General features: G+C 41.2%; 1 protein-coding gene across 1 annotated transcript in view; it reads right to left on the reverse strand.

Annotated features, from left to right (window-relative positions):
• Positions 1-337: 337 nt before the first annotated feature.
• Positions 338-20429, reverse strand: part of ARMC4 (armadillo repeat containing 4) — a 188229-nt gene continuing 168137 nt past the window's right edge. The window contains exon 20 of the mRNA XM_030322654.1: positions 338-793. Coding sequence (XP_030178514.1) covers positions 680-793 — 114 coding nt within the window. The 3' untranslated portion in view covers positions 338-679. The remainder of the gene's footprint in view (positions 794-20429) is intronic.

The following is a 20429-nucleotide window of genomic DNA, read 5'->3' on the forward strand; positions in this document are numbered from 1 at the left end:
AATTGTTTATGCTTTGTAAGCCCCAAAGTAAAAATCCTGCTCATTGCTTATGTTTCTGTGATTTGCATTATCTGGTATGGTGACAGTTACACATGATCTTCTCCGATGTTGATCGTATTTAGGAGAAATCTGGAATGACCTCAGGATGCTCTCTCAGGTCCTGCTGCTCAAATCTAAATTCTGTTTAATAACAGTTCGTGAAATCACCATGTCTCCCTAGAGCTCTCGCGTGGGTTGCAAGTGATCAAACAGACAACACCATAATGACGGGGCAGTGAGATAGGTTTAACAGAAAGGGAATTCTAAAGACATGCAGGAATGACTGTGAAACTGCACACCAGGAAGGCCATACCTTTTATTAAAATCATCACAAATACAAAAATCTCACTGAAATGGGTTTATGTACCGTATACATATATTCTCCAATTCCTGGAGAATTATCACAAACTTACTGGCTTTACATTTCATTACATGGCATATCCCTAAAACGTTAAACAGAACAAAAATATCTATGCAGTTTTTGGATGGAGAGCACCCTTTGCTATTTTTAATTCCTGTCTTTTCATCCAGACATTTATCTGTAAAGGATTTGCTAATAAATGTTCTAGGCTTCCTGGCCATGGGACTGCTATGTTCTCTGTCATGTAAAATTTGGTAGCTTATAATGTTTGTTCACATTTCAAATGTATCTTGCCTTTTCTGTAGCAAGAGCCAGTCTGCGGATGTTGGATATACAACCAGCTGCGGCTTCCTGGAGGTCCTGGTCAGTGGATCCAACCATCTCTAGCAGAAGCTGTCACATGTAAAAGAGAAGGAGGGATCATCAGGGAAATACAAATCAAAACCACACTCAGATATCACCTCACGCCAGTCAGAGTGGCCAAAATGAACAAATCAGGAGACTATAGATGCTGGAGAGGATGTGGAGAAACGGGAACCCTCTTGCACTGTTGGTGGGAATGCAAATTGGTGCAGCCACTCTGTAAAGCAGTGTGGAGGTTCCTCAAAAAATTAAAAATAGACCTACCCTATGACCCAGCAATAGCACTGCTAGGAATTTACCCAAGGGATACAGGAGTACTGATGCATAGGGGCACTTGTACCCCAATGTTTATAGCAGCCCTTTCAACAATAGCCAAACTATGGAAAGAGCCTAAATGTCCATCAGCTGATGAATGGATAAAGAAATTGTGGTTTATATACACAATGGAGTACTACGTGGCAATGAGAAAGAATGAAATATGGCCCTTTGTAGCAACGTGGATGGAACTGGAGAGTGTGATGCTAAGTGAAATAAGCCATACAGAGAAAGACAGATACCACATGGTTTCACTCTTATGTGGATCCTGAGAAACTTAACAGAAACCCATGGGGGAGGAGAAGGAAAAAAAAAGAGGTTAGAGTGGGAGAGAGCCAAAGCATAAGAGACTGTTCAAAACTGAGAACAAACTGAGGGTTGATGGGGGGTGGGAGGGAGGGGAGGGCGGGTGATGGGTATTGAGGAGGGCACCTTTTGGGATGAGCACTGGGTGTTGTATGGAAACCAATTTGACAATAAACTTCACATGTGGAAAAAAAAAGAGGAGAAGGGAAAGGGAAGCAAGTATAAAACCATTAATCTCAAGGCATAAAGTTAGGCTTTGGAAGCAACTTTAAATATTAAATGTTTTTTAAAGTCACGAAAGAAAGAAAGAAAAGAAGAAGAAAGAAAGAAAGAAAGAAAGAAAGAAGAAGAGAAAGAAAGAAAGAAAAAGAGTACAAGAAATTCCATTTAGGCAAATACAATTATAAATGCTGCTTCACCAGAGGCAGGGATTTCTCATGAAATGCTCACCATAGCTATTTCCTGGAGGCCACACTGGACCGGTTACTGCCTCCGTTTGGTCATTTAACCTCTATAAATTCTGCTTTAAAATTTCTGTTGCATTCGTTCTGGCTTTTCTGCCTCCAAGGAGCCATAGCACACCATGCCTAGACTATTAGTGCGTACCCTTAGGTTTAATTTCTCTGCATTCCAACCCATCGGATCATGTCACAACCTAATTATGTCAATCCCCTAACTGCACCGACTCCCAGTGCTAAATAACTAGGGCCCAGTCTGTTAACTTGTCCTTCAAAGGACTTTTGTGCTCTGGCCTCAGTTTACCTTTCTAGCCATTCATCTTTCTCCTGCTCCATCTCCAAGGGCACATGCTTCCTCATTTCTTTTGTCTTGCTTGATGCCATCCCTGTACCTAAAAGGCTGACTTTCTAAATTTTATCTATCTTTCATTACCCAGTTAACTTTTCCACAAAGCCTCCATGGTTTCCATCAAATAAAATGGCATTTCTCCCCATCAGAACTCTCCTAGCAGTTTACTCAAATGCCTCCTACTAATATCTTCCCATTTATTCTTAAAGTTTTGTTTTTTATTTATTTAAGTAATTTCCACACCCAACGTGGGGCTCAAACTCACAACCCCGAGATCGAGAGTCATATACTCTTCCAACTGAGCCAGCCAGGCACCTGTACATCTTCTCTTTTATACACATATTTGGATTAATGTTTTCTGTCCTTCTTTAGGTTGTAAACTCTGAAACTTATAATTCCATATCATGTCTAATACATAGTAGATACCAAATAAATGTCAAATAAATGAGTTAGAACTTTAAAAATATATCAGTTATGATTCCAGTGAGTAGTTCTGACAAAGGACTTGAAAATCTGAGCTGTATATTCTCTACATAGTAGTATGTGAGTACAAATAAACATTGATAAGGACAGAAAATAGGGATGACTTGATAAACTAAGAAATACCATAAAGTATTATGAAACATCTTAAATATGGCAGGCTTCGGGGTTGGCTGTTATTCCCCAGGTAATAATAGAAGTTATTTAAAAACTTTTATCAGGAGAGTGGCATGGCCACATTTGTGTTGTAGAGAGATAACTCTCCTGGTACTGTACAGAACGTGGACTGTAGAGAAAAGAAATGGAAGGGTTCTGCGATGCTTCAGGCCAGAGAGGATGAGGACTGAATACAGCAGGATGGAGGGGTAGGGTGGCCAGAATGAATTCAAGGGACGTTTGGGGGTTAAATCATTCAACAGATGGCCCAAGGATAACTAGTTATCCAAATAGAAGAAAATGAAAATGGTAATCTCATATCATACATAAACATCATGTCCAGGTAGATTAATGATTTATTTTAAAAAAACGTTTTATTGGAGAGCCTGGGTGGCTCAGCCAGTTGAGCGTCCAACTTTGCCTCAGATCATTATCTCTTGTGAGTTCGAGCCCTGCCCCACTTTGGGTTCTGTGCTGACAGCTTAGAGCCTGGAGCTTGCTTTGGATCCTGTGTCTCCCTCTCACTTTCTGCCCCTCCCCCACTCATACTCTGTCTCTCTCTCTCTCAAAAATACATTTTTTAAAATGCTAGTTTGTTTTTGAGAGAGAGAGAGAGACAGACAGACAGACAGAGTGCAAGCAGGGGAGGGGCACATAGAGAGCAAGACACAGAATCTGAAACAGGCTCCAGGCTCTGAGCTGTCAGCAAAGAGCCCAATGCGGGGCTTGAACTTGTGAACTGTGAGATCATGACCTGAGCTGAAGTCAGATGCTTAACTGACTGAGGCACCCAGGTGCCCCATTAAAAAAATTTTTTTAAGTGTTTGTTTGTTTATTTATTTATTTAGAGACTTAGAAAGCAAGTGGGAAAGGAGCAGAGAGGGAGACAGAGAATCCCAGGCAGGCCTCGCAGCTGTCAGCACAGAGCCCAATGCAGGGCTCAATCTCAAAAACCATGAGATCATGACCTGAGCTGAAACCAAGAGTCGGATGCTCAACTGACTGAGCCACCCAGGTGCCCCATGGATTAATGATTTAAATAAGAAAGAAAAAAATGTAAAAGATTTAGAAGGTTGTAGATGAGAAAACTCTGAACAAATTGAGGTATTGAAGGATGTTTGGCTTCTCAGGTCCTTGACCTCCTTGTTGTCCATGATCTTCACCACATTTCAGCCCCTTGTGTCCAGGGTCACCCATCTTTAACCTCTCCCTTCTACTGATTCCTTCCGATCATCATTTAAACCATGTCCCCATATTTTAACCTCCCTACTACCCTGCCCCCACCACCACACTGACTCCTTTTTTTCTCTTCATTGCCAGATTTCTTTAAAGAGTTGTCTGGATTCATTGTCTCTGGTCTATTCAATCTACTCCAGGTTGGCCTCTGCCTCAGCTCCCCACTGAAACAGCCCTCTCAAGGTCATCAAAAACTTTCATCTTGCAAAGAATAGACATTTTTGACTCCTCTTATTCAGCTCCTTAATAGTGTTTGATATAACTGACCATCTTCTCCTCTTTAAAATGGTCTATGCTATTGGCTTCTTTTATCATACTGTCCTTGTATCCATTTGTCCTCACCTTCTTGCTCTTCAGTGATGGCTCTTTCTCCCCTTCCCCTCCATAAGCTGTTAGAGTTCCTTAGAACAAATTCCTCTTTTATCTTCTGTTTTCTCTCCCTTGAAGGTTTCTCTTTCACTGTCTGCCTTCAAATATCATTTATCTGGAGCCATCTTCTCAACTTATGCCTCCACCTCAGAATCTTCTTCTGGAGAGCACACTTCATATCATCTTCTTAGACATCTCCACTAGGCAGTCTCACAACTATCTCAAACTTAATATATAGATGAAGTTTCTAATTTTTTTTTCTGTGTAAACCCAGGTTCCCCCACCTCCCCAGTATTCTCCTGTGTCAGTGAAGATATCACCACCTAGTTTCTCAAACCAGAAATTTCCTCACCTTACACTCATTCCTACCTCATCGTCCCTGCACTCCATCCTACAATTATTGTATCTTTGTGATTCAACTGCCTACACTTATTCCAAAGTCATTCACTTCTGTTGCCATTGTTACCACCCCTGTAAAGCCTACAGCAGGTTCCCACTGTCCTTGCACACTCTCTTGCCTGGCCTGCAATCAATCAATGCAACACTGCATCCAGAGTAATGTCCTAAATTGTAAAGTTCACCAACAAGGGGCAAAATTCTAGAGAAACAAAGGGAATAAGACATGATCAAATCTTCTGAGATTTAAGAGAAAGAAATATTCTCTTCTGAGTAAGGGAAACAGGGCCATCTGGGGGAGTTCCTGCCTTGGGAGTTTTGCATTGTTCAAGTAATTAAATAAGGAGGCCATTAGATGAGGTGGCTCTAATGTTTTGGTGGCCTGCATAAGCAAACCAAAACCTAAACCAGAGTCAACACACTTGAGTCTAAGAAAATGAAACCTGAAGCCAATCAATCACAAATAGCCAACTAGGCTTTCCCAAACAAGGCAACTGCTTATGCTATAGCCAGTCAAATAATTTCCTTGCTTTACTTCTGTATCTTTTTAAAAAATTTTTAATGTTTATTTATTCTTGAGAGAGAGACAGACAGAGACAGAGTGTGAGTGGGAGAGGGTCAGAGAGAGAGGGAGACAGGATCTGAAGCAGGCTCCAGGCTCTGAGCTGTCAGCACAGAGCCTGACGTGGGGGTCAAACTCACAAACTGTGAGATCATGACCTGAGCCGAAGTCAGATGCTTAACCGACTGAGCCACCCAGGCGCCCCTACTTCTGTATCTTCTTTATTGAAAACTTTCCCTTAGCTCCTGGCAGTGGAGTTCTCCTAACCACTTTTAGTTTTATGCTGCCTGGTTTGAATCATGCCTCAGTTTATGTTTTAACAGCATTACTGAGTGTTTTTCTCCAGCATTACTCAATAACTGAGGTGTAAGTTGGAGGAAATAGGTTGTGGGACTGCAATTCATTTGAATAGTTATATAATCCAAGCTGGGTTGGGAGGGAAGTACAAACAGAAGGCTACTGATGTCTGGAAGAATTAGGAAGGGAGACCTCTGTGAAGTAAGAAAACAGTGTTAGTGCTGTTTGAGCTCATTGAAGCTCAGGAAGAAGTTGAACAATAGGACATTAGAGTATGAGAATGGATTATCTGGAGTTTAAGATTCTACAGATAAAGTTGACTTGATTATTAAAAAGGATCAATAATCCAGGTCCAGGATGTGACCATGGGAACACAGGTCAACATAGGATTATTAGGCAATTGTATATGTGCATACATGTGTGCATACACACACACACAACCTATGAACACATTTACTTAACTTATATTCTTATTCTCTTTCTCTCTCTGCATAAAGAGGAACTGGTGGAAAAATAATGAGAAGGAAGAACACAGTAGCCAGCTCTCCTCGGTTACTGGCTTAGATGTCTCGGTATTGTAACTCACACTTAAATCCCTTTCCTAGCTTGCAACTTTTAACTCTTGGTCTACAATGCCATATTTTTATCAATTTATCTATTTGCTTATGCCTCATCTTACTATCATATGAAAGCTGTTAAAGCAGATATACCTATATGAAGCTTAGACTATTTCCTCTAAATGTGTACTTAACACAATTTCATCCATCACTTTTTTTTCATACTCACACATTTTAGCTGTCTACCTTCATTGCTGGAACCCTCCACCACTCTTGAGTATTGAGTACTAGCTATAAATGTGGAGATTTTGCTCCTGTGCATCATTACTAAATCAATAAACAAGAGTCGTCCCAGTCCTAACCCCAAGGAAGCCTGATATCAATACTTCTCTATTCTCAGATGGAACAGTTTTTCTTTCAATTCTGCTTTCCAAACTTTAAATTGGTTCTTTAATCAAAACAAAACATTCCAATGATTTTTTTGGTAAATTATATAATCTCTTGAGGATTTTGAAAAGTTATTAATAATTTCCCTTTACATAACATATTTTCTCCCTCCTTCTCCCAAGTAGATGATTCAAAAGAATTCATGAGTCCCTTCATCGATTCCATTGTTTTATAAATATAGCATTAAATTCTCCCAATAGCCTAATCACTTTAATAAACAATTTTTATTACCAAATTAATTTTTTATTACAGCCATATTATTATAATGAAGAATGTCAGTTACGTGTAGGCTTTTCTGGGCCCTGGAAGAGGGAGGCCTGATGCTACATTAAAAGCTTAATTTCTGGGGCTCGGTCAGTTAAGCGTCTGACTCTTGATCTTGGTTGGCTCAAGTCATGATCTCGCAGTTTGTGGGATCAAGCACCGCTTTAGGCTCTGTGCTGACAGCGTGAAGCCCACTTGGGATTCTCTCCCTCCCTTTGTCTCTGCCCCTCCTCCACTTGTGCATATGCTCTCTCTCAAAATATATAAATATGCTTAAAAAGCTTGAGGTCCACAAGAAAACGGGATGTACAGATAATCTCGCGTCCAACTTCCCTATATAAGTTGTTCAAGAAGTTGGAGGAACACAGATTGCCAGCTCCAACAAGCCCACCTAATGCCTATCCCACAAGGCCAGCCAGCCTTGCTTTTGCTCTGGTCCTTGGTCTCTCATCCAGTAGATTCTGTTGTGGCTGTTTTTCAAATCTGGGAAGAGGTGAAATAGAGTTCTAGCTGTGAACCCAGACTATCTGAGCAGGGAACTAGACACTTTCTAGAAAAGGCAAACAGTAGTCAAGGGTTTGAGGTCAGAGCTCCTTGGCTTTGTATCCTGACTCTTCCATTTCACTTAACTGGACAGGTTACCGAACCTCTAAACCCTATGTTCCCATAAGTTTAATGGGATCACCTGCCTCTGAGGCTTATTGTGAAGATAATAGAGACCTTTAAACAATGTTTGAGCACCTCTATTCACAGCTTCTTCCTGTCTTTACATCCTTTGATCTTCTTCCATACCCCTCTTCCTGTTTTGTCTAACTGTTCTCCCTGAGCCATGTACGGATCCAAGTGTGCAGTGCATGAGAGGAAAAGCTGGAGAACTCAGGCAGAGAGAATTCACACCAGAAAGGGCAGAGGATTCCTTGTGGGAGAGAAAGAAACAACATGTGGGGAAGGAAGGGAGGAAGGTGGAGAGAGGGAAAAGCTTATGGGGGGGTATTTTAGGAGCAACTTTAGGGTGAAACAGATGTACTGAGAATAAAAAAAGATAAGAGGATTTTAAATAAGTTTAAAAGTGCACGATTGTGCTGTTTTCAAGAAAGAGTGAAACTAGGATTACAATTACTTTCAACTGCTACTTGGTTGCCAGGCTTTTGTGTTGACTGCATTTCCATGTCGGGACTGGACCATGAGGCCACTTGGCTTCATACAGGTTATGCATTTGAATCACACAAACCCATGCTCAGTACAAAGTAAGAGCTCCATAAGTGGTATTCATTATCACGGTGATTATTTCGCCAGTTCTGAAGTCTGGTTCTGGCTTCTGTTCCCTGGAGTCCAGCCCTGGGTAGTTGGGGAGGAATGAGGAAGCAGGAATTTTGGCCCTAAGGTCAGTCTAGCCCTGTCAGCACCTGCTGCAGTCCCCACCTCATCTCTGGTTGACCCCTCTGGGCACACCAATGGCCCAGGCTTCACTTGGCATCAGCTGTTGCCGCCGTACCTTGCAAGGCTCTCTTGGAAAGCAGCCCCTTGGGCTGATGCCTGCCAAAACCCAACCTGCCTTCTGCCCGTACTCCCTCATATCTTCTTGCTGCTCTGTGGCTCCCCCCTCCTCTGGCGTTCCAAGTCAGCTGCATTTATTCCTAAACCCTGGATGCCAGTTATATAATTTCATATTATATAAACTAATGAACTGTGAGTGTGAAATGGACTAGTCATAACGTTTGGCAGGCTGCTGGCATCTCGGTGTTTCAGAGAGCCTGCAGTGTGTTGGCTGTGCCAGGAATCAGCTAGATAAAGGTTGCAGAGGGGAGGATCTGCTGTGCATTCGCTTGCTTTACGTTAGGATGTAACGTTCAGTCAACACAGGACCCTTTATAGGACTTGACTCTGTAAATGACTTTTTCTAGGACCTGTGTAACTTCTAGCCCCGAATGCATTAAGAGGGCTGCTGCTCTTTGGGGAATTAATTTAGCCCAAGTTTCTTGCATTAACCGTGAGGTTTCATTCCATATCACATATGGTACTTAGTACATGTTTAGTCTAAAAGCTCGACCGGTGGAACCCAGCAGTCCAGTATTTTGAAGGCCTAAAGTAGAGGCAAGGGTGAAATTTAAAAAAATAAAAGGAGAAAAGGATGGCTTAGCACAGTACATGTGGTAGGCAGTGAGGTTGCTTCCTTAAACGTACCTGGAGTGACTCACTGGCATTGGGCCCGGAGGTTACCTAACATTCATACAACGTGAAATGATTTTATTAGCTACCAAGCTTACTGTGTGCCAGGCACTGTGATTTATTCTTCACTAGTTCATTTATCCTGCTCTGCCCATTTTCCTTAGCCAGGAACATTCTCAATCAAGGGTACAGTGTTGGAAGTGTAGAATTTTCTGTGTGCTCAGGGTATGAATGGCTTGACATTTGAGAGCACTCACTTCTAGGACTCTCTTGGTGATGCTGCTCTCTGAATTTATTGTTTTCCCTCTATTTTTACTTATTGTTGTCAATGAATGTTACTCATTGCTCTGCTAATACACCTGTAGGTTGTGTGGCTAATGCTGCTTTACAAATTGAGTAAGGATGTGTTACTTTCCCAGACCACCATCTGAAAAACATGTACTATATACGTGTCTTGGTTTTGAATTGGACTCGGGAATATATGCTTTTATTTTTCTGAAGAGCTGCATAAGCAAGCTAGGGCACTCAGAGGAATGCTTTAAATGAGCCCCGAGTGGGGCTCTGTGCTGACAGCTCAGAGCCTGGAGCCTGCTTCAGATTCTGGGTCTCCCTCTCTCTCTGCTCCTCCCCTGTTCACACTCTGTCTCTCCCTCTCTCTCAAAAATAAATAAACATTAAAAAAGTTAAGTATAAAAAGGGGCGCCTGGGTGGCTCAGTCAGTTAAGCGTCCAACTTCGGCTCACGTCATGATCTCGCGATCCGTGAGTTGGAGCCCTGCGTCGGGCTCTGTGCTGACAGCTCAGAGCCTGGAGCCTGCTTCAGATTCTGTGTCTCCCCCTCTTTCTGTGCCCCTCCCCTGCTTGTGCACTCTCTCTTTCTCTCTCAAAAGTAAACATTAAACAAAATGAACATAAACATCTGCATAACAGAGACGTGGAGCAAACTTCTGTACTGGATGGGCAGCTAACACAAAGTAAAGAGCAACAGATATTTTCCAACCACTAAAACACGGGGCAAGGTGTGAGGCTGGTTTGGAATACTTTGTGATAATAACTAAAAGGGGTACTTTTTTTTTTTTTTTTTTTTTTTTTTTTTTTTTTTTTAGGAAAGTGAGATGCAAATTGGGTACAAGTGACTATGGAAGCAGTGTACTTTTTTTGGTACATAGTTTTTTGCTCTGTAGACATTTTCCAGCTATAAAAACATTTTTGATATTATAAGGGGGAAAAACACCTCAGGTTTACCTTTTTGAAGTGTTTGTTCCTTTCAAAAACTTTCCTCTTTTTAATCTTTCCCTCCCCCAAACACACCCAAGGACTTTAAATTTATTGGAAGTTTCATATGTACACTGAAGGCACACTAGCCCCCCTTGCTTTCACACTTAATTGCATAGAGCACTTTAAAGCATCATTCAAACACATTACTTTTTACAACGTTGGCGTGAACGCGGACAAGGGGAGGGCACAAAGCGTGGTTTGTGGATTGGGCTAACACGAATAACTTCCTCCAGTGGCAAAGGCTTTGATCTCAAGGAGCGTGCCCTCAGCATGCAGCTGTGACCTATGATTCACATCCCCTGGAAGGTGAGACAAAGGTAGCATGGGAATCGGTGTCTGCATTCAATTTTTACTTGCATATCTAACAGCTCATGATTTTATATAATATTTCAGTCGTATGAAAAAATATGTACCAATTTGAGTGATAACAGATTTTCTTGTGGTTTGACTCCACATTGTTTGGGTGAACACAGACTGGAAACAGGAGTTTTAATTAGAGCCGGATGAGCTCTGAAATACCTGCATGCACACCAAGCTAAGTGGGTTTTCCAGGAAGATCTGGAGTTCCCAGAGCTCATTTGAACCGTGAACCCATTTGCTGTTTTCCAGTTCACAAGGCACTGCGGTGTGGCTGTAGCACTAACGCCCAGCCCAGTAACAAGAAATGCATTTGCACCGTGTCTGCCCTGCACAGCGGCTTCCAGGCTGCCCAGGTTGGCTGCCGCTCCTCCGCGGTTTCTCTCACATCCCGACTTTGAGCCTTGGTAATTTATTTCATATGACGGCTCACCAGAGCCGGGGGCCTCAAAACACATTCTGCATTTGCTGGTTGGGGCAAAACCTTTGATTCTGTTCAGTCAGTGAAGTGAGCCAAGGGGCTTGCCTTACAGCGGTGTCTGTCTGCCTCCCGGTGACAAGAGCGTGTGCCTTATTTACGGGATCTGAGGTTCACGTCTGCAAAGCTTGAAAGTGGGGTCTACTTGTTTGATCTGATGCCTCTTCCGTGCACATGTTCGTTTGCACTTGAGTAGGTTTGCTCTCTGGTTCTTCTTCCACGTTGCTTTTCCATGAGCCTTCCAGTAGAGAGCTTTGGTGCCCAGGCACGCACGCGCGCGCACACACACGCACACACGCGCGCGCGCAACTGGAGTGCTGGGTCTAGAGTTCTGGGAAGTAGAAATGGGGTATATAATAGATCGCCAACAACCTTCTAAAGAATGCTAGAAATTGTAGAAATGGACAATTACTGGCTGCATCAGGAGACGGTGAGACCCTACACTCTTTGTCAGAGGAAAAGGAAGTGGCAAGTCTTCACCTGACCTGGGGGGACGTTCATATCATTTGGAATGGCTTCAAGTTGCTCTTCAAATTTTATTCCTATCAAATATGAAGAATACCTGTGCATATGGAAGTTACCTGGCAAGAATGCTAAAGAAATGATAGGCTAAAAATGGATTAAAAGATATAAGTGGACAGGGTCGTTTAGCATTGCATTCTGCTACTGGGTGGATCAAAGTGACAAAGATAATTCTCTGGAAGTTTATTATTATCTGTAATACCTCCATAAAGAAGGCAAAGTTACATCTTTAAGGATCTCAGAATAAGGCCTGGCTCACAGTAACTGCTCTCTAGTTGTTAGCCATTATTACTCCAATAGAAAACATACTTCAGGCATGTCCACTTGTCCTGATGCTAGTAACAAGTGACATGTGACAAAACGTATCTGGCACTGTGTTGGTTGGCATGACTAATCCTCTCAAGAAGAAGTCAGGCTGTTGCTACCCAGTGCAGGCTGAGAGTCATGTGGGTAGGCACCTCTGTAAGGAATGACAAGAGGCCCCCAGGGGGAAGGTCAGCAGGGCAGAGTCTCTGAGTTCCTATCAAGTTCTGCTTCTGTGATAGGTTCTAAGAGCCCCTTCTGGAGAATTGGGTGAGCCCTGAGAGATATGGCTCCCAGCAGGTGGGCCCCTGGCAGCTTGTAATATGCATTTGTTACTGTGGGTCCCAGAGAAACATAGTAGATGGAATAGACCACTCTGTATTTGCTGCCTTTGGTTTCACTATGGCTTTCGTCTGGTTTTTAGTAGTAGGTCAGAGAACACTTCTGTGGGGTAAAATGACCTAGGAAATAGATAAAGCAGTCAGGAACTTTATCAATATGTGGTTAAGACAAAATCAAATATGAGTTAGAAAATAAGTTGGGCTCATCAACATTCTTTTTGAAGATTTCATGATATTGGCATAGTCTCCTCCAGCAACTTCTTGAATAATGTGCAGACGTAAACTTTTGTTTTAATTTTTAATTTTTTTTTTAAATTTATTTTTGAGAGAGAAAGAGACAGAGCATGAGCAGGGGAGGGGCAGAGAGAGAGGGAGACACAGAATCTGAAGCAGGCTCCAGGCTTTGAGCTGTCAGCATAGAGCCCAATGTGGGGTTGAAACTCATGAACTGCAAGATCATGACCTGAGCTGAAGCTGGCCACTTAACTGACCGAGCCACCCAGGCACCCCAGAGGAGGTAAACTTCTTAAGGCTCACATGTCTTCTCTCATACTTGATTAAGAGTTTGCCTGAGTAGAAAATTCTAGGTTAGAAGTAATTATTGAAGAGCTGAAAGAGTTTTGAAGGCATTGCTCCATTTTCTGCTTGCTTCCAGTATTACTGGTGAGAAACCCAAAGTGTTCATTTTTTTTTTTAAAGTATTAACATTTTATTTATTTATTTATTTATTTATTTACTTATTTATTTAATTTATTTTTAAATGTTTATTTTTGAGAGAGAGAGAAAGACAGAGCATGAGTGGGGGAGGAGAAGAGGGAGAGGGAGACATAGAATCTGAAGCAGGCTCCAGGCTCTGAGCTGTCAGCACAGAGCCTGACTCAGGGCTCAAACCTACAGACCGTGAGATCATGACCTGAGCCAAAGTTGGCCACTTAACCAACTGAACCATCCAAACCCCCTAATGTTTGTTTATTTTTGAGAGAGAGAGAGAGACAGACAGACAGACAGACAGACACTCGGGATGAGTGGGAGAGGGGCAGAGAGAGAGGGAGACACAGAATCTGAAGCAGGCTCCAGGGTCTGAACTGTCAGCACAGAGCCTGATGTGGGGCTCAAACCCATGAGCGGTGAGATCATGACCTGAGCTGAAGGCTTAACCGACTGAGCCACCCAGGTGCCCCTAAAGTGTTCTTGATGTTTGGTTTCTCTTACTTGTTCTTCTCTTCCTCTCCTCTTTTGAAGATTACAGAATCCTTTATTGGTATTACACTTAATGTTCTAGAATTTTACAATGCTATATCTTGTAATAGGTCTGCTTTTATCCATTGTATACAGGGCACTTGATGTGCCGTTTTAATCCAGCAATTTATGCACTTCAATTCTGGGAAATTCTCTTGAATTATTTCATTTCGCTTCCTCCTCTTCATTTTCTCAGTTATCCCTTTATGGAACTAATATTCTGAAGTTAGATTTTTTACACTGGCTCTCTAATTTTTATCTTTCCTTTTTCCTATTTTCATCTCTTTATCTTTTTGCTCCACTTTTTGAGAGATTTCTTTATCTTCCAATTTTTCTATCGAATTTGTGCTCCCTGAATGTTCTATTTTTACAGAATCCTGTTCTAGTTTCATGGATGCAATACTATTTAATTTAATTTAATTTAATTTAATTTAATTTAATTTAAGAGAGAGAGCATGCACACCAGCTGGGAAGAGGCAGAGGAAGGAAGAGAGGAGCTTGATGCAGAGCTCGATCCCATGACTCTAGGATCATGACCTGAGTTGAAATCAAGAGTCAGATGCTCAACCAACTGAGCCACCCAGGCACCCCAGATGCAATACTTCTATATCACTCTGAGGATGTTCACTTTTTTCCCTTCTCTCTTCTATACTCTGTTTCTTCCAAGAACTGATTTGTTTGTTTCTATTTTTGTTTCAGTCTGTCTTCTACATTCAAGATATCCTTCAGATGTGAGTTGCTTGTTGGATGAATGGAAAGTTTGGGCTCATAGGTGGGGCTTGTTGACTTTGTTTTACTGCAGGGTAACCTGGGTGGTCTCAGGGTCACTCAGAGTTGTGCTCTCCATGAAGACACCAGACTGAAGGGGCCTAAAATGCAGCTGTCACTTGCTCACCAATTCATGAACACTGGTCAGGGACTACATCTTCCTGAAGGGATGCCTTTTTCTTCCTACAAAGGTGTGATCTTTTTAAGTCTTTTTAACATGGTCAAAGCTATATCTGCCCAGAGGGATCATCTTTTTCTAATTCACACACAACAGCTTTGCACAGGCCAGTAGAGGCCCTGGAAAGGCTGGCTGGGGTTCTCCCCAAGTCAATATCTTGAAATCTTTTGTGTCGAGCTGGTCAAATTCTCCAAGGAAGAACTTTTCAAACTCCAACCCACAGAGGAAGGGACTGGTCTGTAGGGATTTGGGACTGAATAGGGCACACAGTCCATTTAGCTTTCAGTGTTTATTATGGTCACTTTATCTACATCTTTGGTAGAATATCTTTGCCTTATAGTGGCTGCTGTCCTCTAATCTGAGACCCTATTTTATCTTCTCTAGACAGCTCCTGAAGTGGGGAAGTGGCTCTAGGTTTTCCTCAGTCTTTCTTATTGTGGCCTCAACCTGGAACCCTACCAACCAGTTCCAGAGGCACTTAGTGCTACCAGTTCCTAATATTTTGAGGCTTCCACATTGTAAACTGGGTCTGTTATCAGTTTCTCCTACTGTTGACTTGGCATTCTGATTCCTGAGGTCTGTTAGCCAGTTGTCACTCTTCCTCTGAATTTCAATTTACAAAATTTTGTTATTTTCTCCTCTCCAATTCTCCCTGTTCTTGTTGGTCTTGTTTTTTTCTTTGTTTTTTTTTTTTTAAGTCCCTTGAATGTAACATTGGATTTCAGAAGCAAGTAAAATTAGATTCAGGAGTTTAATTTGCTACTTTACTTGGAACAAGCTATAGGTTTTCTCCAGACTCCAGGAAAAATGTCCTGGATATCTACTCTGGATACAATGCCTGAATTTAACTTGGGTTATCTCCCATTGGGAAGAAACTGGAAGTCTCTATGTGGTTGTCTATGTTCTATTGTTAGATCAGTTTTATGAAAAATGTTTAGAAATAATTTTTTGGAGAGAAGTTATATATATATGCATATATATATATATATATATATATATATATATATATATGAAATGTATGTATGTATATATATGTATATATGAATCTCCAGCTCAGGCCATTCAACTGCCTGCTTGCTTGACATATGCACTTGGATATAAGACATGTGTACTGAGTTTCATATGAGCAAAGCTCAACTCCTGATCCTTCCTTCCAACACCTGCTTCCCCATGGCCTCCTCACCTCAGTTCATGTCAACTCCTCTCTCCCGTTGCCTGGGCCAAAAATCTTGGGAGTATCCCTGACTTCTCTCTTTCTCTCACTGCCTTTATCTTCAAAATGTACCCAGAATCTGACCTCTTCTCATTACCTCCACTGCCGTGATCTGAGCCACTCTCAACTCCTGCTTGAATTTAAGGACTAGGCCAAGTTTTTGATATGCAAGTAGACCTGGAGCTGGCTTTGAAAGGTATAAGCTAGAGAAAACTAAATCACTCAGATTGGCAATTTGGGAGAATCTTTCTTTCTTTTTAAGAAGAAAAGGCAGAGAAGAGAAGAGACAGTAAAGTGATCCACTGGGAGAATGAAAGCCTAGTTCAGAAATGGCCATGGGGATTTTTAGGAATTGCCAAATGTAATACTTGACTTGGAACTTATTGGCATTGCTGCAATGTATATTGCCTTCCATCACTACAAATCTTTGATTTTCTAATTTACTGTTTTGCTTTGCATACAATGGCCTTATAAGAATGTTCTTGTTTTGTTTGTTGTTTTCATGAAGATAGAAATTAGTGGGGAGGACAAGATAAAAGGGTAAAGTTTCAAGTGTATACCAGCTCTTTGTAATATAGGAACAAAATGCTTACAGAAGTGAAACAATCCATAACCTGAATCAAATTATCAGATGCTGGGTGATATATAGAATTCCCTCTAAATTAGATGTTGTCTGGGGCACGGAAAGCAGAGGGAAGTTTGAGCCAGTATTTCCTACATGATCATGGGAATGGCAGCCTTAGCTAATATTTGAGCTACTGAATACGCTTTTGTTGTGTGTGTGTGTGTGTGGGGGGGGGGGGATAACGAATAAAACTATGACTTAAAATGATATCTCAAAAACAAAAACCAAAAAAACAGTTTGACCCAAACAATAATGTTGCCTATAGCCTCCGAACTTGACTTTCTCAGCTCCATTTTATCTATCTATCTATCTATCTATCTATCTATCTATCTATCACCTACCTAATCTTCCTCCCTCCCTCCCTTCCTTCCTTGAGAGAGACAAAGACCGTGCAAGTGGGGAAGGGGCAGAGAGAGAGGAAAAGAGAGAGAATATCAAGCAGGCTCCACACTGTTAGTGCAGAGGCCAACGTGGGGCTCGAAATCACAAAGCTGTGAGATCATGATATGAGCTGAAACCAAGAGTCGGACACTTAACTGACTGACCTACCCAGGCATCCTTCTCGGTTCCATTATCTTTCCCCTACCCCAAATCAACCAGTCAGCTATTTACCTGGTCCCACCTGGGCCTTACTAATACCAGCAACTGTCCCATCTCTGCCTCTAATTGCCCTCTACCAGAAGCTCTAGGTTCTGGAAGACATGGCATGGGATCGAGAACACCAGAGGCACTTGTGTCTTCACAGTCTCCTTGCTTTTGTCTACCTTCTGTGATACACCGTGTCAGCTGCTTTTCTGTCACTAGTTTAGTTCTTTTTTCTACTATTCTCCTATTATACCAATATTAAAAATTGAAATCTAGATCTCAATGAGGCTTCTGGATGGTACACACACATTCATGATCTCTTATCTCAACTGGCTCTCAATTCTGGCAATCTATGTAGGTATCTTTCTCATCAGCTTTCTTTCTCCACAGCAGCTATTTAAAACTTTCTCTGCTCTCCTCAAATTACCTAACCTACCACTTCAGTTCCCTTGCTCTCAGCATGTGCCTTTGCCTCCTACTTGATGGGGAAAATAGAAATCACAAAAAGGGAAATTGCCCAGCTCCCTGCCATCTCACGCACAGATTCCCACTGCAAGTGCCCCCATCCTTTTCCCCCTTGCCATCTGTCATAGACAAGAGGTGCCTCTCCTCCAGGCAAAACTCATCTCTGTGCCCTCAAGCTCTGTGTTCCCCCACCTCTCCACTCCTCTAGAAGCTTACTCCTCCATTATCCCCATCATCTGATAGCTTCACCGTCTCCCCTCCCTTCCTGCTCTTGCCAGTTAGCACATAAGCACACTCTCGTGTCTGCTGTCTCAGCACACAAAACGAACAAATGAAAGAAAAAAAACCACCAAAACTTCCTTTACATCCCGTTTCAGCTATCATTCTTCCTCTCTTTTCTTCTCAAACTTTTCAGAGTGGCTTCACTTGTTGCCTTCATTTCCTCATGTCTTTTCCAAGGTTACTAGGAATTGCTTTGCTATGAATCCAGTAGACCCTTTTTGTTCTTGTCTTTTTGCACTTTTCAGTTGGTCCCACTGGTCATGTCCTTATGCTTAAAATAATCTCTCCTCTTGACTTCTTTAAAATAGCACTTTCCTGATTTGTTTGGATTTTTTTCTCTTTAACACTCTAATTGCTTTATTTCGTAGAATCCTCTTTCTTTGCCCATCATGGCATGACTCAGGATATCAGATCAAACCTCTAATTTTTCCTTTTCTCTGTACACCCTCCAAGAGAATTGTCACCCACTCTCATTATTTCATGGACCATGGCTCTCAAATCTGTGTCATTAAGGCTTCATATACCTTTCAAGTGTGTGTGTGTGCGTGTGTGTGTGTGTGTGTGTACTTAAATATCATATATATAGATGACATCACATATATATCACATTTCTGTATCTTCCAAGATGTTCATAGCCAATATTTCCCCAATGAGCTCTCATTTTTCTCCACAAGCAGATTCCTTCTATCATCCTTGAATTCAGTTGTTCTACTTAGACATTGGGGCATCTTCTCTCTACCTCTTTCCTCACATTCAAAAAGTCACCATGTCCTATTGTTTTTACTTCCCAAATATCTCTTGAATCCACCCATTTCTCTCTGTCTCCAGTGCTTACAACCTTGGTTGAAGCCACCATTATCTCTTTCTGAACTGCTATCTAATTCACCACCCATCCTTGTTCCATCCATTCTCAAACCAGAGTAACTTCTGAAAGGCAAATGGGACCACCTGACTCCCTGCTCAAAACATGTCAATGACTCCCCAGTGCCCTAGCCCTATAATTCTAGTTCCTCCAAAACATTCAGAGGTCATCCTCATCAGGGTCTGCTAAATATTTTTCTCTTTTGTTCATCTTCAGCTTCTAATTTGTTTTCAGTGAACATACATTACTTAATACTATTTTAAAAGTCATAACAAGTGGATTAGCCAGAAAGAAGTGAGGCCTGCAAAAGAAATGAAGAGCTAACATAGAGGAAGAGAGAAGGAGAACCAGTAGACCCTGGATCATGGGAACTAAGGAAGGATGGCACTTTAAGAAAATGGTAGGGTCAATATTATAATGAGCCTTGGGGAGATTAATTAATTTGAGGACTGAAAAGAATGCCTTGGGTTATTGATAGAGCAGTCTGTGAATTTTTGAAGGTAAAAGTCAATGGCAGTCGGCTGAAGACTCAGGGGCAGTTGGAGAAATGAGGATCTCCAGAGAATATTACTCCTATGATATGGTGGATTCCACAGTGAATATGATCAGTTGATGGGGAATGAGAAAATGAGTAAGTAGGCAGGGAGACTTTAATATTGAATATGCAGTAACTGGAATAGCCAAAGTCAGAATTTCCAGCTACTGGAGATAAAAGATCATGAATACAGTGGGTGGGAATTGCCAAGAGAAGAAATTCTCAAAAACCAGAGAGATGCATAGACTGAATGTAGCTACAGATAAGTCTGTAGGTGTAGGACAGGAAGTCAAGGTGTTTTCTGCCTGTTACATTAATTTTCATTTTAATTCTGAAGGCAAGTTCATGTGAGTAACAATACAGACCCAGGTTTATAATTGATAATTTCACATCAAAGTATTTTAAAACAATAAAAGATATACACTATTTATAAGAAGACAATTTATCCTAATTACATAAAGAAATCTTCATTGGAAAGATTTTGTTTTGGTTTACAAGTTCGCTCTAGGAAATGCTAAGAATTTATAAAATCTGATGTCAAACTGTAAAATTAAATCTTGTCAAGCTAAGAAAATATTTTAAATTGCTTAAAATAAAAATAAGGCCAAGAATTATCTAATATGGATATATTAAAATGGATCATAAAATTTCCACAATCTTCTTCAATATTAGAACAAGTCTGACTTCTTAATGTTGTCTTGTTTGTATTCATATTTATCTCCAAAAATTGGCATATGATTAGAAGGAATTCAAAACCAAAGACATGCTAATATTTAAAACACCTTACCAGATATAGGATTTATCCCCCATGGGAGCAAAAATGCAAAGATATCCGGAAAAGATGAAGGCAAAGAATTGAAAAGGAAAAAAAAACAAAAACAGAAACAAAAAAAAAAACCCCCAAACCCCCAAACAAACCCTTGAGTGAAATCACTTTCCCAATTTTATTTTGATTTCTTTTCAGCTTTCAAGAGCAGCTTAATATGGAAAAAATAAAGCACAGGGCTGGAGAGAAGAGCCACAATTTTTCTTCTTCAATGTCAAAGAAATAGCTTTCCCTGCTCCTACTAAATTGGAACCAAGCTCATAAGGATGAAAATAAATGACTAATTTCTTGGGAAATAACCTTAAATGAAAGATTCTTTTGGCTCAATGGTTGCTTTTCTTAAACTCCAGTTGACTTAACCTCATTCTCAAGGCCTTTTCTGCCCTTCCTTTCAAAGCACCCTACTGGTATCCAGTGTGCCTTAAAAGTCTATCTCATTACTTGCTATC

Source organism: Lynx canadensis, chromosome B4, assembly GCF_007474595.2.
Source record: "Lynx canadensis isolate LIC74 chromosome B4, mLynCan4.pri.v2, whole genome shotgun sequence".
NCBI classification, from domain to species: domain Eukaryota; kingdom Metazoa; phylum Chordata; class Mammalia; order Carnivora; family Felidae; genus Lynx; species Lynx canadensis.